Raw genomic sequence first — 24,904 nt, forward strand, 5'->3', positions numbered from 1 at the left:
AATTGTTGCTGATTTTACATCCGGTATGGCTGCCATAGTGGCTAATTTGAAAATTTTGATATTTGCAATATAATAAAAAAAAATCACAGACAGCTTAAACACTTAAGCAATTAAGCTTTCTCTCCTCTTTTTTCATGTGCTTTTTAGCTATAAAACATGGTAAGCAATTGAGGAAAACATAATGAACGAACAGCTGTATATGATAACTATGAGTACCTTATGTACAATGTCTGACATGTCAAGTTATTAGATGATCATTGGACAGTTTTGAGTTCGCTTGTTGGATATATCTAGCAAATGTAGAATTTTAGGATCTGTGATATGGATGGATGGATGGATGTATCTATCTATATATCTGTCTGTCTGTCTGTCTGTCTATCTGTCTATCTTTCTATCTATCTATCTATCTATTATCTTTGTATGTATCTATCTATGTATGCATACATGCATGTATGTATGTATGTATATGTATGTATGTACATATGTTCATATGTTTGTACGTACGTACATGTGTATGTTATATGTAGTTCATTTGAAACTTTTGAATGTATTATTTCAGGATTTCCAACAATGTTCACAGCTGTTGCCTTCAGATGCTTGGATTTCCAGTGAGTATGCATATTCATTTAAGGTGTAAAATTTAATAGTGTTCAATGCTTGAATTTGTGAAAATTGATTTAGGAGAAGTTTGCTAGTTGTGGCATTGGTGTCAATGTTGGTTAAGGCTTTGGTTAAAGTTTTCATGGTGGCAAGGCCCCCATATTGGTATAGCTTTAAACAGGAAACACTTTCTGGACAGATGCCATTAGAAATAGTTCTCAGTTAGTATATTGAGTGATAAAATTCTTTTCTCATTCAGTACTAGGGGTGAAACGATTCTTCAGTATATTGATGCATCGATACTTTTGCTCTAATGATATGCATATCAATGCAAGAGATGGATAAGCGATACAAAATGATTCTTACCGTATATAAGTTATTTTAGTCTTCAGCAGTCACAAAAACTTATTACTAGTTTGCCTTGTTATTCTTGAAATATAGAATTCATTTGAAACAGCATTTGCAGTCCTAGACACTCATTTTTATTAGTAAAAATGAAAAAGACTATTATGAATACTTACACGCTGTCTGTGTATTAAAACAAAGTGACATGGTTTGTAATCTGCACACCCCCATTCCATGTTAATAATCTTAACACAGCAGCATGTTCAGCACACAGGAACATGTGTTCCTATAATGAAATACTTTAGGCATCATTTATTAACCACTTTTACATGAAGTTTCTACAATTAATTTTATCTTGTCTGCTTTGGTCAATTTTCAAGCTACATTAACAGTGTGTCACATGGTGAAATATGTTACATTGAAGTCTCATATTGCTTGTTCTGTCAGGTTAAATAATAACTACCAATTAGGAATTAGTGTAGCTTATTCCTTGTGTGTCAAGCAGGAAGTTCTAGAAAAGCAACAGAGAAACTTCACACAGATGTCATTGATAGGTAAAGTATTTAAACAGAGATGCTGTCAGGGTGTGCGATTGCATGAATCGTGCAAATTTTGTACAAATTTGCACACTTGGAGAACAGTGATGCACAAGGACTCCCATTAGAATCTTGCATGTGAAAATGTGCTTGGAGAAGTATACAATTTTTGTTTAATCATTCTTTTCGTGGCATCTGTTTATTAGGTAGGCAGCTGGGTTCTTCAAGCACGACATGGATGGTTGTTAAACTAAATTTAATTGTCACATTGTGCCTTGGAATAAACATTATGGCATAGTTTGAACCTTCGATAAAGGAAGTCTTAAAAATGCAAGTTTAAAATATGGGCTACCTAGAAAACCCGAAATGTCTGACTCCCAGCATGGTTCATTACATTTTTGTTCAGCAAGTACTGGCTGGTGATATTGATGACGACAATAATTTTTAAAGTTGTGAAGTATAATGGATTATTGGAGCTGGGAAATTGTTAATGGAGATACCAGTGAGTGATTGTACAAGTCAAATATATATTTTGGAAGGACAAAAATAGATGTCATGACAGTCAATCTCCCTTTCAGCTGTCTTTGAAATTAAATGTAGGAAGGGTAGAATACTGAGCCTAATTAAAATACAGACAATTTAAAAGTAGAATACAATTTTCATTGTTTTTCTTCAATCAATTTAGACCTGTTGATCATATGCTACAAACCATATATATATATATATATATATATATATATATATATATATATATATATTAGGGTTAACATAAACTGAAAAAATAAGGATCAGAAAGATGAAATTAAGAAGTAAAGATATTTATTTGAAGATATTTATTTGAACACTTCTGTCTGCACAAGTAGACTATGGCATTGATGGACTAAAAACCCTATTGCAGCATTATATAACAGATAAGAAATCTGGCATGGTAGTCAGTAAACTACTGATTCAAGAAGTAAGTTTATGTTAGTGAAAAATCCTGTTTCGGAGCAGATGTATCCAGAAGATAATATCTGTGAGCTTTTGAAAATTGTAAATAACAGCCATAAAGATTAGTTCCCCAACACTTTCAGGCTGAAAAAAAGCTTGCTATGCATATAGACAAAAGCACAGAAAAACATTTGTACACAGATAAGGAACCAAGTTTGCTCAGAAATAGTTAACAGATTAATGCTTATACAACTTGAGGTGACATCTTTTAACGATTTTGATTTCAATAGAGCTCTAAAAAAGTGGAACAGGAAAAATTATTGAAGCTGTAGGTAAATATTGAACTATGACGATTTTCTCCTCTCCCTCCCTATTTTCTACTCTCCCCTTCTTTCAGTGACAAAGGGTGAATTCCCCCTTAAGATAAAATCCTAGCAGCATATCTTCTTAAATTGCACAGGGGGAACAAATTTAGAATTTCTCTTTTTATGGCGAGATATTTAATCAGTGAATGAAGGTGCTGATGGAGTAAATAAAATTAGCACAGAATCAGTAAGGGGGCAGATTTCAAACCGCTCAAGTATTTAACCTTGTGTAAATTTGTATAAAAAAATATAAAATAGGACTGGGTGTTGTCAAAAGTTTTCCTTCTTCCCTAACAAATACCAGGACTTGTAGTAATCTCAGTCTTTTGCATCTACAGGAAGTACAGTGTGATAGGTTTTGTTGATATTCATCCTCATTCCCAGATTTGTTCTAAATGAGATTTTCTTTGCATGACGATATTGCTTTATTTCTTCTGTTTTGAAGATAACATCATAATGTCTTCCAAATTTAAATGAGACATGAAATTTGTAATAAAATGGTTTCAAAGCATTCATGCCATGCAAAACAAAAGGGCCTGATGGCTAAAGTGAGTTAAATGGAGCCACTATTTAATGGCCTAAAACATTGGTAAAACTCACTGACAATCAACAGGTAGTCTGTTTGAAAGTAGTTTTGTTATTTGTTATCTGTGAGAATTGCATATAAAAATATGATGAATATATGTCTCTGTAATCTGCTTAATGGAAATACAACCAGTATGTCAACATACATATAGGGGCAACACCTACCTTCCAAAGATGGAAAGACAATCAAGTTCATACGTGTATTGATATGTATTTTAATGTAGGCTGTGTATCGCGAATCATATTGATTAGCGGCACAGGTGTATCGTGTCACTGCTATTCATCTCTGTCTCTCTCCCTGTCTCCTTTTCTATTTATTGATAGCTTTTCTAGAATGTCAAGTGATTAAATTCTAGTAATTTAATACTGAGCTACTTATGTTGGTTGTATATACACATTACAGTACATGAAAATACTCTGCCAGTTTATCTACCAATGGAAGTAAATTATAGTTTAGTTTTGAACTAGACTTCAGTAGGATCCCTGCCAGATGAGGCTCTGGTAAAAATGAGGCTTGTTGGACAAGTAAGTTTTGATTGGGACAGGGTTTTTGGACTTTCCTTAGTGAATTTTACAGGTTATGGTTTTCATTTTGTAAACATCAGGATCATTCTAGAAGGTTATTTTCCATTAGGTAATTTTTGTATAGAATATGCTATTGTGACCTGAGGTCAAGTAGAGAATAATATAATCTTGTAATTGTGAGGACTTGGTCATTTGTGCTTTAAAATCTAGCACTTTCAAGTTGTATTATGTTGTGACCAGTTAGGCTGAATTTTAATTTCTTCAAATTATTGAATTCAAGTGATTATTTTCTTTGGAAATATAAAAGTGCTCTGATAAAATTCTTGGATAAAGACATTCACTGGAATTTATAGTATATTCAAACCTGGAATTATATTTCTGTGATTCAACGTAAGACTGTTGACACATCAACACTTTCATAACTACCACAGACACATCATCAACTTCAGTTTGGGATTACATGGCTAAAGTTCACAAAGTGGAACAAGCCAATTCATTTTAAATCGTAGGTAAATCAAAGAGATACTATATGCTTTTTTTATAGAACAAAATTGATTACACATCATTTACCTTGAAGGAGAATGTTTGAGCCAACTGTATAAAATATGTTTGGTAAGTTTGTGAACAGTGGTGGTGTTTCTTTAAAGATTTTACTCCATATTTAAAATGCAAAAGCATGATTATTTCACTCGTCAGAATAGAGTTCAAGTGTGAACTCAGTTGAAATAGGAGCACCACCTATATGAAGCATATTTAACATGCTGAATTGAAAATTCAGATTAGTTCTCATGTTAATATTATTTTAATTTTGTTAAACTAATAATTACTGATAGACCCATGCTTTTGAGGATGATTTTAGCCACAAAAGATAATAAAAAGCACAATCATGTGTTTGCACCGATGATTTGTGTTGACATAAATGTTAACACCTGTACAGGACAGGCATTTCTCCTTCAGATATATTACCTGATCACATTACATTCAGATAAGTATCTTTGCTTCTTCCTAAACCAGTCCCCCTGGAAAGATGAAAAATATGTCTTGCTATCAATATATTTTATAGACAAAGGAAAGCAACTCTTACAGTTTAACTCTCTTTGCACCTACTATGTGTCATCCATTATATCTCTTTAAACCAGTTTTTCACTTCACTCCAGATGCTAGGATATATCCTCAATACAATTCATTTAATTCTTCAAATTATGTATGTTGAACTTAACCTTTCCCTTTTCTATTTCATTGGTACAGAAAGTAATAAGGTTGTTTTATATGATGCATACAATATTTTTGTAAATTTATTGATGTTATTTAAAATTATTATACCATTAATTTTGTCACATTTGACTTTGTATGGCAACATATATTTTCACATGGTTGCTGTCTTTCGGCATTTACTGTAACTATATTTCATTTATTTTTGACATGGTTTGCATTCATTTCAATTATGTTTATAATTGTTGTTTGCATTTGTTTGTTTATTCTCTTTGATTACAGAAATGACAACATGGTGTGACAAATGCAAGAGATTCAAATTAGTAGATGTTCATGCCTGCTCCATACCAATTGCTCTTCATCACACACTTGTAAAGTGAGTGTGGATAGAGAATACATTGTCTAATGTCCTTAGAAAACAGAAAGAAGGCAGTAAAATAAGAGCAGTATCTGTTTCTTCTCAGCATGAGGTACTAAGCCTATGTCCCACATCACAATCTCTCATAGTCTCATTGGTGCTGCTAAATGCCTCCTCCACTTGTTATGAAGATTCACAAGACTAAATGCTAGATCTTAATGCAGATGGAATGAGACACAATTCAAACCAAGAGTTGGAATTGCTCTTTCTATTAAATAAGGCAATATCATCAAGATTATCAATGATGAAACAGGACATTTATCAGGATCTCATTGGGGATAAGCCTTTAGGTCTGCCCACAAGGCATGATAATCCTAAATCAAATATCACCCCACCTATCAAGCCTGACAATGCAGTCATATCTGTATCTGCCCATAATGGGTGAATATAAAAAAACCTAGTACTCTTGCCATGCATAACAATGTTCTTGTTGGACATGGGATGTATTATTTGACTCTTACAGACATATGGCCAGCCAGACCAAATGAGCCACAATTTTACTTGTATAGATGAATGACCAGCCATACTACCTAACTATAATGGCATTAATATCTGCCATATGCCGTTCCAACTATCAACCAACCGGTCCAGCCATGTGAACATGCAAAATACAACTTACACTAACCATACTGCACAACCAAACCATCAGCTGGACCAAACATTAATATACTGCTTCAGAGTGAATGGCTTTATTCATAGAATCATCAAGCTGCACCAGAATGGCCATGCCAAACCAGCATTCTAATATATCACCGCTTTTAATGGCATATCTTGTGAAATCAGTGATGGATGTTGATGATAAGGAATCATCATTGCTATATGGAATGCTCTACCCATGGACCCAAGGTGTACAAGATGTAGTCTATCCCTAGCTAGATGAAGGGGATGAAATGGCAATGTCTGAATCATCTGATCTGACAATGGAAGGTACACAATTCAGTTTTAAGGTAGCTGTGGAAGAAATATATCATATCCTGTCTGTGTCCAAATGTCAGCCTCCACGTGCATCTGCATCTATCAGAGCAAGCTCCCTTATCTGGATGGCCTACTCAGGCATTGTTCCCAGAAGGGGCAATCATTAGTAGGAATACAGTCAAGGTAGTTCCCAAAGACCCATAGCCAGGTGAATTATAGGAGATCCTAATCCCTACTTTTCACCATCAGACAGGGAGATAGAAAATGGTTTTCCTCTTCCAAGCCTCTCACTACCCATCTTTGACTTACATTTTGCTCCATCTGCTGCATTTACATCAGGATGGATCAGCCTCTTTCTGCAAACAGTTGGGTGAACCAAGTCATGTTAGAGTGCCTATGAATATCATTTATTGGGCCTCCACTTTTGACATCCTCCTTCATGATGGAAACCCCAAATAATCCTATGAAGGCAGATATACTACAGAAAGAGATAAATCTTTTACTCATAAAGAGGCTGGTTGAGGTTGTACAAAAGCCAAACACTCAAGGCTTTTACTCCAGACTGTATCAGGTGATGAAGTCCAATGGCAAATTGAGACCGGTGATCAACATCAGCAGGCTCAACCAATTCATTTTGGCCCCGGCATTCAAGATAGTGACTGTAAAGTCTATCCATCTTTCAGTGCAATGTGCTCAGCTTTGTCCTGTTTGATGTGTATTTTCACATTCCAATCCATACAACATCACACAAATATCTTTGCTTCACTTATCGAAGCACAGTATATCAATTCCATGTTCTTCCTTTTGGTTTCAACCTAAGCCCTTGGGCTTTCACTAAAACATTAGTCTCATGGTTCAACCTAAGCCCTTGGGCCTTCACAAAAACATTAGTCTCATGGTTCAACCTAAGCCCTTGGGCCTTCACAAAAACATTAGTCTCAAGGTTCAACCTAAAGCCTTTGGGCCTTCACTAAAACATTAGTCTCACTGTTCAACCTAAGCCCTTGGGCCTTCACAAAACATTAGTCTTACGGTTCAACCTAAGCCCTTGGGCCTTCACAAAAACATTAGTCTTAAGGTTCAGGATGACCCCTTCCACAGTGATGGCAATGTACCTGGATGACATTCTTCAAAAACATTGGGTGAGTGTGATTTTGGTCAGGTATATGAAAAACCTTCTTACCCTCATGTACAATCTAGGGTGGATAATCAGTGTGGAGAAGTTGAATCTTATTCAACATTTTATCCATCTTGGTATGGAATTCCTTATACACCTCAGTTCCATACATCTCACGCACAAATGAAACAAATACATTGTTCATGCATTGTAGAGGATTTCAGACAAAACATTGATCTTAATGAGAATTTCTTCAACTCCACTGTCTGTTCATTGTGGCAGCAGATTTGCTTCTCTTTGTCTGCCTTTACAGGCACCCATTACAAATGACCTACATATCCCAATGGTGACATTTCATAGACCATATAGATCAGAATATTACAATATTGACCCATATAAAAAAACTTCCTTCTCCAGTGTACCACTCTGGTGACTTAGTGGTTAGAGCATCCACCTTGGATCTGGGAGGTCATGAGTTCAAACCACAGAAGAGTCATACCAAAGACTTATAAAAATGGTACTAGCAGCTGCCTTGCTTAGTGCTCAACATTAAGAAGTTAGTGTTAGGACTTGTCAGCCTGGTATCAGGATAATGTGACTGGGTGGGACATCATGCTTTATGTCTGCAGTATGATTCCCCAGTGCTAGACATCACTATCAACTGCCACAATGCAGACATTTTAGTGATTTGACTGAAAAATTCTTATGGCTAGGTTAAAAATCCAAATCACACACACACACACTTACACTCCTTCTCCAGTGGCTTGATAGGAAGCAGATCTCAACAGGAATACTGCTTGAAACCCCACAACCAGATATCATGATCTGTACAGATGCTAGTCTGTCTGGTTCAGGAATGCACATGCTACCAGACTTTAAAACTGTCAGTGGCAAGTGGACGTGTAAAGAGATCTTCACATCAACCTCCTGGAAATGAAACCCATACTCATTGCATCCAACAGTTGGATAGAACACTTGTGCTGACATACAGTCCTAATACTGTCAGACAATTCAACAGAGGTCATAGACCGACTGAAACAGGGAAGGACAAAATCACAAGACTTTTATGTCATGGTATGGGATTATCTTCAGTGATGTGCTCAGTATCAGATAAATATTCAGGTCTGCCATATACAAGGATGGCTCAGCATTTAGCTTACTCATTGTCAAGGTGAGTACAAATAATCTTCGAAACTTTGTATATGTATAAATTTGCTTATCATGGATGTCATGACTCATTCTCGTATTGTTTTGTAGCATACATTTTACGTAAATAAAAAATAAGTTCATTTTGTATACCTTTTCCTGATGATAGGTCTTTATATCTTGTTACAGCCTCTTTCTGCAGTATGTAGACAAAGGAGTCCTCCAGCTGACAGCAGATTTCATGGTTCAGCTTCTGACGAGTAAGTTTTTACTTACTGTTACAACTCTATGGTCTTAAAGTAACAGAAAAGAGTGAAAACCAACAAGTTTTGTAAATTACAACAAATAATTTATTTTCTAGAATACGAAGTGAAAGATGTAAAAAGAGCTTATGGTATTGCAAATTAAATCCCAAGTAATCCTTGTATTTCTAACATAAGTCTTAATGGTTAAAGTCCTAAATTAACTTTAGTGGTATTCCGAAATAAATCCAGTGCTAGAAGTGTTGATGTGCCTTGATGGCTTGTGTCATAGTGATGTGACAACACTCTTTTGTTGAATCACAATAATACAATCCAAGAATATATCCGTATTTGAATTTCTCTATAAATTCAAATCTCTGTTCCCAAGAATGTTATTTTTTTGCACTCCAGAGAAGAATAACTTGAATTAAATAATTTGAAAAAGTAAATTCCAGCCCAACTGAAATACTGGACACAACAATAATACAGTTGATTCTGCTCAGATCTTGCAGCACAAATGAATAATTTTTAGATAAACAAGATTATATAATCCTCTCCATGACCTCAGATCCCATTTTCTAAAAAAAAACAACTATTACCTAATGGAAAAGTTCATACTGGAAGGTTCCAAATGTTTACAAGATAATATCTTAGTTATAATTAATTAAAGGTCTTGTTACTAACACAATGATATAAAATGTGGTAAACAACAGGTAAACCTGGCATTTCATGGGGAATTTCCAATGTTCTGGACTCAGATTGAGACATACATGCTGTTTACAAAACCAAAATCAGTGATTCAGGTCAGGTAGAAAATGAACTTGATTTTGGACAAGGCCAAGTCCAAATCCAATTATCCATAGCATATAATGAAAAAAACCTAACAAACAATGCAAATAATATATATATATAACACTAACTACCTAAGAAGGTCATTACATTGCCACCACTATTTTCCTTAAATTTATCAGTTTGGTCCTCTAAGCTTAGCTTGAAAAACACTGTATGTCATTATGTGGTATTTAATAAAATTGTAGGCAAGTAGTCACAAAGAGCATTTTGATTTTTCCCTATCATTAAGGCAAGGAAACTTAGAAATGGTATCCATCAAACCAACCATCCATTCGTCTGCTCTCCCATTGGTCTGTCCGCCTTGTTAATTATCCACATTATTAGATTGGAATAAAATTAGCTGTGAAGCTAAATAGTTTCATAATTGGCATTTTGGATTTCGGTAATGTTATGTATATTTGATTTAATTTATATTTGGTTTAATTTAATTGTTTGTAAGTTTTAAAATCTTTTATTTTTAATTTAATTTTATGTCAAAATAATGTAGTTTTGTTTACTAGGAACTCAGTACTTTTCCAGAATATAGTTTGACCTTGACTGTTCATTTGTAAACATCTAAAGCTGACCTAGTTCCTGACCTTAATTTCAGAAATCACTGAGACAAGTAAATAACTTTTTATTTTTATCCTAGTCTTAGAGTAAAATGATTGGTTTTTGTCAAGGTCATACTGGGACTACGTGCTTTTATACATAAATACTTCTCAAAAATTTTGGAAAATTGACCCTCATTAAGGAATTTGTTTTGCATTTCTAGTTACTGTGTAATCATTGTTTATAGAGATTTTTCTCAGTCGGGCTTAAAAACACTGGGACATAAAGCTGTTCTTTTGTTGTGTCAGTTTGGAGTTATTTTACTGCTTATTTGAATTATTTGGATTCGAAAGGATTAACATTTTTTTCCTGGAAATATTTGAGTGCTCATACAGAATTCTTGGACAAAGATATTTCATTAAATTTTATTCGGAAATTCAAATACCGGATTATTGTTGGTGAAAAACACAGAACCGTAGACATTCCAACACCACAAAGGCTACAATATATGTCATCACCTTCCATCTTGGATTTTTAGTCAGGACTCGAACTTGAATTATTTAGAACATTTCATTATTAGGAGGTCTAAAATTTAATTCTTGGATTTGATTCTTAAAACCGTAAGTTCTTATTTTTTTTCATTTTTACAGTATTTTTCCAGGAAAATAAATTATTTGTTAAATTTGTCAAAGCTTGTTGTTTTCACTCTTTCTTGTCTTACTGTTGATTCAAGCCTAAACAAGTAACTTAAGTGTAGCTGAGATATGCCAATGCCTTCTATACCACATAACTTTCTTAGTTTTACCCTGATTGTCTCAAGTGAGTGTATGCAGTATGGTTAAACATTAGGCAGTAAAATTTTTGCTAGCATTGAACTATATAGTCAATACTAATTTTTGGGAAATAGAAGTTGTGTTGTTTTTTCAACTGGTTGCTATGAAAATAACACCATTTCAAGGGAAGCCACCCCGAAGACAATTCTGGTAGAGCATGTACTGAGGAGCATTCCTACTAAGTTTATTTGAAATGGCTTTAGTAGAAGTTGAAAATAGCTATGTTGTGGGATAACAAAGGACAGATACTGATCCAGGTGAGTTATAAACTGTTCAGCAGAATTTGATGAACATTGGCACAATACATCTGGGTGTAAAGTTCTTTCAGCATTGGACAATTGAGGCTGTTGTGCCATCAGTTTTGGATTAATGTAAAAAAAAAGAAAAAAAAGAATGGAAACCTTGAAACAAGATTCTCCAAAGCTATTAAGCCTATTGACCTATTTTTGAACTTTTTGACTTTGACAGAACTTTTTAGGCCTGATAAAACAACATTTGCTAAGGGAGTTGTGGATTATCCAAGTTAATTTTAATGCCATTTTACCTTTGCTTTTACAGTGTTGTACACATTTTTTAAATCTTCAACAAAAATTGTGTTGGCTCAAATATATATATATATATATATATATATATATATATATATATATATATATATATATATATATATATATATAAAAAACTCAGGTTCATTGATACTGAAGGATTTGTTAGCTTTTTTTGCCTCCATGTCTCTACTGTTTTCTTCATTCACTATCAGCTGCATTTGATTTTAAGTTGATTTAGCAGATTTGAATCTGTTTCTGTGAACACTAATTCATTACTGCATAGTTTCCTTTACAAAATACTGCTTAACTTGAGAGGTAATACCAATTTTCTGTTGAAATACCCACATAAAGTGTTCTGATTTGAATGTTTGGCTATTTGTTTCAGAATAGTGCCAGAGTAGCATTACATTTATTTATATTTATGTAATTTTAGTTAAATATTTGTTAAATCTTACAACAAAGCATTGGCTTTAGTATTTTTCTATCTTGAAACTAATTGACTTCGGAGTTCTACTCTATCTTCCAGATGTGTCGGACACAGAGGAGGGGTGTAAAATTAAGCACCAGATTATTTCCAGATTATGCCAGGTAATACCACTTCCATAAAGAAAATGTATGTCAAGTATTATTTTTCTTCATATTTCATTGGAAATGCTAACCTTAAAATTCCCAACAATCCCTTTTTTCTGAACTTGAATGAACCATTCAGTACTATTGACAAACTGTATATTTGGTTGTGCTACCAGCTAAGTGAAAAACTTGATAGAGCGATGCCTTTACTTTTTCTGCTTTTATATGAGTTATATCCTGTATTGTCAGTACAAAATGTAAAAGTGTAAAATGTGTATTTAAGCTACAGCCATCATTATCATTTTTGCAAGCACCATCAAGTGTTTAAGCCAAGGAAGATAACTTTTAATCAGATGATAATACAATTTATAAAGAGATATAAAAAGGTTTATATTGTTCTTTGTAATGCTCATATGTAAACAAGTTTTCATTAGTTATGTGTACTTTATTAATTTGAAATTTTTCAGAACTCTAATTGGTGAAATAGAATACACATTACAGACATTAGGAAGCTGGACTGACTCTCTTTTCATGATAAAATTAAAAAGCAACATAGTCTCTCTTCTGTGCATGAAAGAATAAAAAAGTCAGTTGTAATATATATAGCTGTAAATTTATTTCTGCCTGTACATATATCTAACCTACTTATACAGATTTCTAACATTGATTGGCACTCTTTATGTTCCATAACTGAATGCCTTCTATTCAGATTTCTGACATTGATGGGCACTCTTTATGTTCCATTACTGAATGCCTTCTATCCAGATTTCTAACAATGATGGACACTCTTTATGTTCTATTACTGAATGCCTTCCATTCGGATTTCTAACATTGATGGGCACTCTTTATGTTCCATTACTGAATGCCCTCTATTCAGATTTCTAACATTGATGGACACTCTTTATGTTCCATTACTGAATGCCTTCCATTCAGATTTCTAACATTGATGGGCACTTTTTATGTTCCATTACTGAATGCCTTCTATCCAGATTTCTAACACTGATGGACACTCTTTATGTTCCATTACTGAATGCCTTCTATTCCGATTTCTAACATTGATGGACACTCTTTATGTTCCATTACTGAATGCCTTCTATTCAGCTTTCTGACATTGATGGACACTCTTTATGTTCCATTACTGAATGCCTTCTATCCAGCTTTATGACATTGATGGGCACTCTTTATGATCCATTACTGAATGCCTTCTATTCAGATTTCATCATTGATAGGCACTCTTTATGTTCCGTTACTGAATGCCTTCTATTCAGATTTCATCATCGATGGGCACTCTTTATGTTCCATAACTGAAAGCCTTCTATTCAGATTTCATCATTGATGGGCACTCTTTATGTTCCATTACTGAATGCCTTCTATTCAGATTTCTGACATTGATGGACACTCTTTATGTTCCATTACTGAATGCCTTCTATCCAGATTTCTGACATTGATGGGCACTCTTTATGTTCCATTACTGAATGCCTTCTATTCAGATTTCTGACATTGATGGACACTCTTTATGTTCTATTACTGAATGCCCTCTATTCAGATTTCTAACATTGATGGACACTCTTTATGTCCCATTACTGAATGCCTTCCATTCAGATTTCTAACATTGATGGGCACTTTTTATGTTCCATAACTGAATGCCTTCTATCCAGATTTCTAACACTGATGGACACTCTTTATGTTCCATTACTGAATGCCTTCTATTCAGATTTCTGACATTGATGGACACTCTTTATGTTCCATTACTGAATGCCTTCTATCCAGATTTCTAACATTGATGGGCACTCTTTATGTTCCATTACTGAATGCCTTCTATTCCGATTTCTAACATTGATGGACACTCTTTATGTTCCGTTAGTGAATGCCTTCTATCCAGATTTCTAACATTGATGGACACTCTTTATGTTCCATTAGTGAATGCCTTCTATCCAGATTTCTAACATTGATGGACACTCTTTATGTTCCATTAGTGAATGCCTTCTATCCAGATTTCTAACATTGATGGACACTCTTTATGTTCCATTAGTGAATGCCTTCTATCCAGATTTCTAACATTGATGGACACTCTTTATGTTCCATTACTGAATGCCTTCTATTCCGATTTCTAACATTGATGGACACTCTTTATGTTCCATTACTGAATGCCTTCTATCCAGATTTCTAACATTGATGGACACTCTTCATGTTCCATTACTGAATGCCTTCTATTCAGATTTCTAACATTGATGGACACTCTTTATGTTCCATTACTGAATGCCTTCTATTCAGATTTCTAACACTGATGGGCACTTTTTATGTTCCATTACTGAATGCCTTCTATCCAGATTTCTAACATTGATGGGCACTTTTTATGTTCCATTAGTGAATGCCTTCTATCCAGATTTCTAACATTGATGGACACTCTTTATGTTCCATTAGTGAATGCCTTCTATCCAGATTTCTAACATTGATGGACACTCTTTATGTTCCATTACTGAATGCCTTCTATTCAGATTTCTAACATTGATGGACACTCTTTATGTTCCATTACTGAATGCCTTCTGTCCAGATTTCTAACATTGATGGGCACTTTTTATGTTCCATTACTGAATGCCTTCTGTCCAGATTTCTAACATTGATGGACACTCTTTATGTTCCATTACTGAATGTCTTCTATTCCGATTTCTAACATTGATGGACACTCTTTATGTTCCATTAGTGAATGCCTTCTATCCAGATTTCTAACATTGATGGACACTCTTTATGTTCCATTAGTGAATGCCTTCTGTCCAGATTTCTAACATTGATGGGCACTTTTTATGTTCCATTACTGAATGCCTTCTGTCCAGATTTCTAACATTGATGGACACTCTTTATGTTCCATTACTGAATGCCTTCTATCCAGATTTCTAACATTGATGGACACTCTTTATGTTCCATTAGTGAATGCCTTCTGTCCAGATTTCTAACATTGATGGGCACTTTTTATGTTCCATTACTGAATGCCTTCTGTCCAGATTTCTAACATTGATGGACACTCTTTATGTTCCATTACTGAATGCCTTCTATTCAGATTTCTAACATTGATGGACACTCTTTATGTTCCATTACTGAATGCCTTCTGTCCAGATTTCTAACATTGATGGGCACCTTTTATGTTCCATTACTGAATGCCTTCTGTCCAGATTTCTAACATTGATGGACACTCTGTATGTTCCATTACTGAATGCCTTCTATTCAGATTTCTAACATTGATGGACACTCTTTATGTTCCATTACTGAATGCCTTCTATCCAGATTTCTAACATTGATGGACACTCTTTATGTTCCATTACTGAATGCCTTCTATTCAGATTTCTAACATTGATGGACACTCTTTATGTTCCATTACTGAATGCCTTCTGTCCAGATTTCTAACATTGATGGGCACTTTTTATGTTCCATTACTGAATGCCTTCTGTCCAGATTTCTAACATTGATGGACACTCTTTATGTTCCATTACTGAATGCCTTCTATCCAGATTTCTAACATTGATGGACACTCTTTATGTTCCATTACTGAATGCCTTCTATCCAGATTTCTAACATTGATGGACACTCTTTATGTTCCATTACTGAATGCCTTCTATTCAGATTTCTAACATTGATGGACACTCTTTATGTTCCATTACTGAATGCCTTCTATCCAGATTTCTAACATTGATGGACACTCTTTATGTTCCATTACTGAATGCCTTCTATCCAGATTTCTAACATTGATGGACACTCTTTATGTTCCATTAGTGAATGCCTTCTGTCCAGATTTCTAACATTGATGGGCACTTTTTATGTTCCATTACTGAATGCCTTCTGTCCAGATTTCTAACATTGATGGGCACTTTTTATGTTCCATTAGTGAATGCCTTCTGTCCAGATTTCTAACATTGATGGACACTTTATATTTTCCATTACTGAATGCCTTCTGTCCAGATTTCTAACATTGATGGGCACTTTTTATGTTCCATTACTGAATGCCTTCTATCCAGATTTCTAACATTGATGGACACTTTATGTTCCATTAGTGAATGCCTTCTATCCAGATTTCTAACATTGATGGACACTCTTTATGTTCCATTACTGAATGCCTTCTATTCCGATTTCTAACATTGATGGACACTCTTTATGTTCCATTAGTGAATGCCTTCTATCCAGATTTCTAACATTGATGGACACTCTTTATGTTCCATTACTGAATGCCTTCTATTCCGATTTCTAACATTGATGGACACTCTTTATGTTCCATTACTGAATGCCTTCTATTCCGATTTCTAACATTGATGGACACTCTTTATGTTCCATTAGTGAATGCCTTCTATCCAGATTTCTAACATTGATGGGCACTCTTTATGTTCCATTACTGAATGTCTTCTATTCCGATTTCTAACATTGATGGACACTCTTTATGTTCCATTACTGAATGCCTTCTGTCCAGATTTCTAACATTGATGGACACTCTTTATGTTCCATTAGTGAATGCCTTCTATCCAGATTTCTAACATTGATGGACACTTTATGTTCCATTACTGAATGCCTTCTATCCAGATTTCTAACATTGATGGACACTCTTTATGTTCCATTACTGAATGCCTTCTATTCCGATTTCTAACATTGATGGACACTCTTTATGTTCCATTAGTGAATGCCTTCTATCCAGATTTCTAACATTGATGGACACTCTTTATGTTCCATTACTGAATGCCTTCTATTCCGATTTCTAACATTGATGGACACTCTTTATGTTCCATTACTGAATGCCTTCTATCCAGATTTCTAACATTGATGGACACTCTTTATGTTCCATTACTGAATGCCTTCTATTCAGATTTCTAACATTGATGGACACTCTTTATGTTCCATTACTGAATGCCTTCTGTCCAGATTTCTAACATTGATGGGCACTTTTTATGTTCCATTACTGAATGCCTTCTATTCCGATTTCTAACATTGATGGACACTCTTTATGTTCCATTACTGAATGCCTTCTATCCAGATTTCTAACATTGATGGGCACTCTTTATATTCCATAACTGAATGCCTTCTATCCAGATTTCTAACATTGATGGACACTCTTTATGTTCCATTACTGAATGCCTTGTATCCAGATTTCTAACATTGATGGACACTCTTTATGTTCCATTAGTGAATGCCTTCTATCCAGATTTCTAACATTGATGGACACTCTTTATGTTCCATTACTGAATGCCTTCTATCCAGATTTCTAACATTGATGGACACTCTTTATGTTCCATTACTGAATGCCTTCTATTCAGATTTCTAACATTGATGGACACTATGTTCCATTACTGAATGCCTTCTATTCAGATTTCTAACATTGATGGACACTCTTTATGTTCCATTACTGAATGCCTTCTGTCCAGATTTCTAACATTGATGGACACTCTTTATGTTCCATTAGTGAATGCCTTCTATCCAGATTTCTAACATTGATGGACACTCTTTATGTTCCATTAGTGAATGCCTTCTATTCCGATTTCTAACATTGATGGACACTCTTTATGTTCCATTACTGAATGTCTTCTATTCCGATTTCTAACATTGATGGACACTCTTTATGTTCCATTACTGAATGCCTTCTATCCAGATTTCTAACATTGATGGACACTCTTTATGTTCCATTACTGAATGTCTTCTATTCAGATTTCTAACATTGATGGACACTATGTTCCATTACTGAATGCCTTCTATTCAGATTTCTAACATTGATGGACACTCTTCATGTTCCATTACTGAATGCCTTCTATCCAGATTTCTAACATTGATGGACACTCTTTATGTTCCATTAGTGAATGCCTTCTATCCAGATTTCTAACATTGATGGACACTCTTTATGTTCCATTACTGAATGCCTTCTATCCAGATTTCTAACATTGATGGACACTCTTTATGTTCCATTACTGAATGCCTTCTATTCAGATTTCTAACATTGATGGACACTATGTTCCATTACTGAATGCCTTCTATTCAGATTTCTAACATTGATGGGCACTTTTTATGTTCCATTACTGAATGCCTTCTATCCAGATTTCTAACATTGATGGACACTCTTCATGTTCCATTACTGAATGCCTTCTATCCAGATTTCTAACATTGATGGACACTCTTTATGTTCCATTACTGAATGCCTTCTATCCAGATTTCTAACATTGATGGACACTCTTTATGTTCCATTACTGAATGCCTTCTATCCAGATTTCTAACATTGATGGACACTCTTTATGTTCCATTACTGAATGCCTTCTATCCAGATTTCTAACATTGATGGACACTCTTTATGTTCCATTACTGAATGCCTTCTATCCAGATTTCTAACATTGATGGACACTCTTTATGTTCCATTACTGAATGCCTTCTATTCCTATTACTCATAGAGCTAAAAGTTCCAATTCATATTCAAGGGAAGTAACTTATGACTGAAAAATGAAACCCCATGATATTTGTTTGTAGAGTTCATCAGAGGAATGCCTGAAACAGTGGGGTCAACCAAGCTGCAGCAGATACTTTGCCCACCAGCAGATTGCTGAATCATTAATGGGTGAGAACATGATTCATGGTTAATAATTATTTGTTGGCCTTGGAGCTGCAAGATTCTTTTTTAGTGCCAGCATATGTGGGGCTTGCAGTGATTGTCATTCTCTTCCCAGAGCCTTAGTTTCTTCCATACAAATGTCCCTATCTGATGTACTTGGCATATATGCTAATCGTTACAATTTGAGCATATGTCTTACTGAAACGATATTGAAATTATAGACTTCACCAATTAATTAAAAAATTATGAAAAAATAATTCCAGTCAGATATGGAAACTGGCTTTTCTGTGTTTGATCCAGATTACGGTTTCATATTAGGTTCAGTGTAATGGGTCAAGGAACCAGTCTGACTTTTATAGATGCTTTAAACTACACATATTTTTTCATGCAAACCACCTGCATGATCAAGCGTCTACATAAAGCTTTTCTACAAATGGTGTCCAGTGGACAAAAACACTATGAAGATAAAAGGGACAGTAAGCCTCTTGAAACATTTAAATAGCATATAAGTACAAAAGAAATATTCAGATTCTTGTGAATAAAGTAGAAAGGGCAACATTTGTATTTATTGGACATTATTCTGTGTTGATTCGAAAATGTCTAATGGCAGGAGAGATGACTGCGATCACCACTTGAAATTGAAGAAACAAAAAAAACAAAACAACTCGGAGATTATGTCAGTTGAGAGGTCTAGAAAGAAGCCTTTGTGCTTCATGTGGATTGGAACTGCAGATACTTAAACTGGACTGGTGGAAATTAAGGTCTGAGTGTTCTTTACAAACTTTAATTGAACATAATATTTGTTTTTTTGCTGCATTAGTCTCAGATCACACTTCTGGTCATTTTTAAATATATGTTTTCATGTGCACAGTAGCAATTCCATTACACCTTACTAACTTAGAGAAATTTTTTGACTCTCTTACTGAAAATATCTTACCAGGGTGGCAGGTCTGTAGATTTTTAAAGGCACGCAAGTGCTTGGATCACGCACAAGTTTTATCAATTTGCATACTTGGAAAGAAGTTATGCACAAGAACTCCTGCAAATTAGTTTAAAGTTGCACATATAAAAATATACTGGACACAGTATACATTTTTTATTTAACTGTAATGGCAAACTGAATAAATTAGAATCTCAAAAGAAAAACATTAAAAGTAAGGATAATTATTTGATCAAAAATACCTCTGTCTTTGTGTTTTGCCAATTGGTATAAGGCACTGGCTTTTGCAGATCACTGACATCTTGCCTCTGTCCGTATTGGTCCAAGTCTTGAGCAAAGCCAACATGGACATGTTAGAAAGCTTGCTGGTGGCTTCCTGTCGGTTGGTGGTTCTTCCTCAGGTTTTCCAAGGTTTTTCCTCTACTAAATATGCTGGCCAAAACATATGACCTATCTTGTGCTGAAAAATGACATTAAACTCATAAAAACCAACTAACCTCCGTCAATTCCAACGTATGTAGGTTAATACTGATAATTATTTATTAAAGAAAAGTACTAGAGGCATTCCTTACACTGATGCATATGCACAAACTTTGGTGCATTTCCAGAAGGTGAATCTATATGAAGTGAATTTGCTGACCAAACAGAGGATGATAATTCTAAAGCTTTGCTAGTTGAACCATCAAAGAAATTTCAGAAGTATATTTCTTTTATAGTACATTACAGTACACAATACCTACCAAGACAAGGTATGTTGTGTAATATTTGCAAAATTTGGGGTGAAACTAAACAGAAAAATCTTTACATCAGAATTTGGCATTCAGAACAATATTCATACACACATTTGGAACAGATTAAACTCCAAAACAGTTGACAGATTAATGCTTATACAAATAGAGGGGCAATATCATGAGGATTTTGATTCAAAACTGACCAAATATTGGAGGAGGAAAGATTTAAGAGACAGGTATGTCAGTGTTGGGTAAATATTAAACTAGGCCCACCCCCCTTCTTTTTTTCACTTCTCTCCTCTTTGGCAACAAAAGGGATGGAGATTCTTCATTTTATAATTTCCTGGCAGCATATCTGTATCAATGTATCAGATTAATGACGGGGTGGAGGGCATTTCATCAACAAGTCAGTCATGGGTTCATATAAATGATAGCATCCATGAAATTATGTTTACAGATTAACTGAGGAATGAAAAATCTCATTACATTTATAGTTTGATAGCATATGTTGAGTTTTCCCCGTATTGTTTTGGCTTCTATACTGGTTGAATCACCCTAAAGTTCAATCTTCAAATTGAAAAGCAATATTTTCATGACTCTTGGGTATCAGGCAAAAGATGTATTACCCAAAAATTAAAATAAACTTTTGAGTAATACACCTAGACCATGCTAAAAACTCAATATTTGATTGAAGTCCTAGATATTTTCACACAAAAAGACTAACAAAACCAATAGAGCTGGGATATGAGATTGAGGGTATATGGTTGATCTAATCAGCCATCCCAAAGGTCAAGGTTACTAAAGGCCTCTGCTGAGATCACTGGCTTATTTTATTTTGACATAATTAATTATCAGTTAAGTCCAAATAAAATATGCCACTGGATCCTAGCAGAGACTAAAAGCATTATACATTATTGGCATAACAGTTTGCTTGAAAGTTAACAAACTCAGAATATGGGCACATCAGTTTATCAACACTGTGTTTTGAATTGTGATAATAAGGATAAAGTATGATAAATGAAATTTAGTCCCTATACATGTATAACATCTTTTGACAAAAAAAAACCCATCACATTAGGGGGTTGTATTATCCTTTACACTTTACCAGGAGACCATTTATAAATTTGTTCAACTCAGAAACCTTTCTCAAAATTTAGCAGTAAAAATGTTCTTAGCATTGATTTACATTTAGGTATAATGCTCTACTCATGCACACGTTTATTTCCCTTTGTCTATACTTGTTGAGACATTGCATTACACCAGATAAAATTGTTTTATTTCTTATTTTATTTTATTTATTTTAGCAATTTTAATAACATGCTGTAAATGCAGATTGACAACTTGCATATTGTTAAACTTTTAAAGTACAGATATCTGCCTTTTTATATTCATGTTGCCATATGGTGGTTTTGCATATCTTGAAAAAGTTACAATTAATTTTGTTTACTTTTGTGGCAGTTCTTTACACTCCTATAAAACTGCAAATACTATGTCTTTTGCATTGACTCTTGACCTGTCAAACACCATAAATTGTCTGCGGTTACTATGTAATAAAGGGTGAGACCTAAAACTGCTAAAAGTGAGGCTCAGCTAGGGGGGAAATTTTAAAAGTAATATGTATACCATATATGCTTGCTTATAAGTTATGTCTATTTGACAACAACATAGACCTTTATATGCCATCACATAATGTACCCACAGATCAGGGTCACTGTTATTTGTTCTGCTCATTTCTCCTAACAAACTGCATAGACCCAGATCTACTTGTCACATTATGCAATGGCAGATCTGGGTCTGTGCAGTTTTCAGTTGGTATCATCTTCGTTTTTCATTCATTAATTTCTCTCATAACCTGGCTGGTCTTGGGGAGCCACTGATGACTTTGTGACATTCCCTTTCCATTTTGCCCTGTTCATCACTCCTTTTTGGGACTTTGCAGAGTCCATGTCTGTTCACTCTTTGACGTCATTTTTTTCATTCCTGTCAATTTGCCCAGAAGGATTGACTTTGACAGGCCAGATGAGTGTCAGACATGACCGTACCATCTTTCTTTATTGTGGTGAGTAGATCTTCATATGGTCCATTTGCACCTAGACTGCTCCGGTGGCCTAATTGATTAGAGTCTCTGCCTCGGATGTGGGAGGTCATGAGTTCAAACCCCAGCTGACTAATACCAAAGACTTATAAAATGGTACTAGCAGTTGTCTCACTTGGCGCTCAGCATTAAGAGGTTAATGTTAGGACTGGTTGGCCTGGTGTCAAGATGATGTGACTGGGCAGGACATCATGCTACATGTATGCAGCATGATGCCCCAGTGCTAGACATCATTATAAACTGCCACACTGCAGACATCATAGTAAAATGACTGAAAAATTGTTAAATCTACATTAAAAATCCAAATCACACACACAGATACTCCAGTTGCACCTCGGGTTCTAATGCACACCTCCTTATTAGAGACGTGATCTAAATATGAGATTTTCAGGATCTTTTGATAACATCTCATCTCCAAGGCATGGATTCTTCTTTCTAGTTCTGCTGTTAGGGTCCATGCAGGAATATGGATATGACGAGGGAGCACATAAGCTTGATCTTGGACCCAAGCATGATGTTGCTGTCCTTCCAGATAAGCTTCAGTCTAGCTGGTGCTGTGTTGTCTGCACAATCCTGGAAAGAACCTCAGGTTTGAACCTTCATCACAAGCGATAGCACCTATGTACTTGAAGCTTGTCACTGTACCCAGTTTCTGACCATTTACTCTTATTTCCTTTTGGATGCCACTTGTGTTGTTGATCATTAGCTTAGTCTTTTCAGCACTGATTTCCATTCCATACATTAGTGATAATTGGATGAGACAGTTCAGTAAGGTTTTCAGTTCTTGCTCATCTCCAGCTAACCCATCGATATCATCGGCAAAGTGTAGGTTGATGATTGTTCTGCCTCCAGCACTGACACTGTCCTATGATCTTCCAAGGCATATGACATGATCCTTTCCCGGTAGATGTTGAAGAGATTGGGTGAGAAGAGGTACCCCGGGCTGGCTAAGACTGTGGTTCTGAACCAATCTCCTATATTGCTACTGGCAAGAACTGAACTGATCACCTTGTCATACAGGTTTTCTATGGTGCTGGTTAGTTTTGCATTGATGTTCTATCTCTGGATACAAGGCTGCATGCCATACCTGGTCAGAAGCCATCTTGAAGTCAAGTAAGACATGATCGCGGTCCTGTAGATGCTGCAGATACTTTTCTGAGATTGAAGATTGGTTCTACAGAGCTACATCATGCTCTGAAACCTTCCTGTTCTTCAACATTGATGTGCTTTGCTTGGGGTTTAATTTTGTTGAGGATGATTTTAGGCATAACCTTGCTTGGGTGACTGATGAGGCTGATTGTTTGTTAGTTCTGGCACTGCTGCAGATTCCATTTTAGAAAGAGTGATGATCAGTGACTAGTTCCATGGGGTTGGCCATTGTCCTGTTTGCCAAATTTTGTTACAGATTGTTGTGAGGACATCTATCATGGATTTTCACGCTGCTTGAACAAATTCTGTTGGTATATTGTTTACTCCAGCTGACTTCCCATTCTGTAGTGCCTTTACTGCACCCTCTGCTTCTTCCCAGAGGATCAGGTGGTCAACCTCTGTTGTGGTCATTGGGAAGTTTAGTACATCTTAATCTCAAGAAGTCTCCTGTGTGTCAAGCTCTGAACAGTATTTCATACATCTGTTGATCCTCTGTGAGACTTACCAGCTTTTGTTGGTAGAGCTAACCTGTTTCTCTGTTGTCTGGTCTTTCACCAGTTGGTTTGCCTTTTCACTGTTATTCTGGTTCAGGCTTTTCTTAACTTCCTAACATTGGTCCTCTAACCAGTTTTCCTTCGCGCTCTTTAAGCTCTTCTTAATCCTGTTGTTAATCTCCCTGCATTTGTCTGCTTCTTTGAGGTCTTCTGACTTCCTCCTTAGTTTCCTCTTCACATCACCTAGGTTGAGGATATCTGCTGTGATCCAGGGCTTCTTATCTTATGATGTTTGCCAAGGATCTCACTGGCTGTACCTAATACTACTGTGTTGAAGATGGTGATCAAGGAGTCTAGGATTATTTATTTGGCACCCACAATTGTGAGTGAAATTTGCTGCCTACTAAAGCCTCAGACGCTTGTGCCATACATGGATCTTTATGTTTTTCAGTTTCAAACCTGATCCTAAACTGTCTTAACTTCCTAATCTTCCTCAGATGGAGTATAATTGTCATCATCAGTAAGTCATAGCTGCATCCTATGTCAGTTCCTGGGAAACAATGTGTTCTGGCAATGCTGATGCTAGACTGGAAGTGGTTCCTCACCAATTAGTGAATCTGGTTGTTATGTTTTCCAAATGGAATGTGCCAAGTCCAT

The 24,904-nt window shown here is 35.3% G+C and overlaps 1 protein-coding gene across 2 annotated transcripts in view; it reads left to right on the plus strand.

Annotated features, from left to right (window-relative positions):
- LOC149774336 (protein pigeon-like) overlaps positions 1-24,904 on the plus strand; it is a 198,703-nt gene that overhangs the window by 144,701 nt on the left and 29,098 nt on the right. For both annotated transcript variants that reach the window (XM_089945450.1, XM_089945451.1), the window contains exons 24-27: positions 560-608; positions 8,884-8,954; positions 12,224-12,285; positions 18,757-18,844. In XM_089945450.1, the coding sequence (XP_089801576.1) occupies positions 560-608; positions 8,884-8,954; positions 12,224-12,285; positions 18,757-18,844 (270 nt within the window). The remainder of the gene's footprint in view (positions 1-559; positions 609-8,883; positions 8,955-12,223; positions 12,286-18,756; positions 18,845-24,904) is intronic.

The sequence above is a fragment of the Sinohyriopsis cumingii genome, unplaced genomic scaffold (genome assembly GCF_028554795.1).
Source record: "Sinohyriopsis cumingii isolate HCF-2022 unplaced genomic scaffold, ASM2855479v2 utg000349l, whole genome shotgun sequence".
Taxonomy (NCBI): domain Eukaryota; kingdom Metazoa; phylum Mollusca; class Bivalvia; order Unionida; family Unionidae; genus Sinohyriopsis; species Sinohyriopsis cumingii.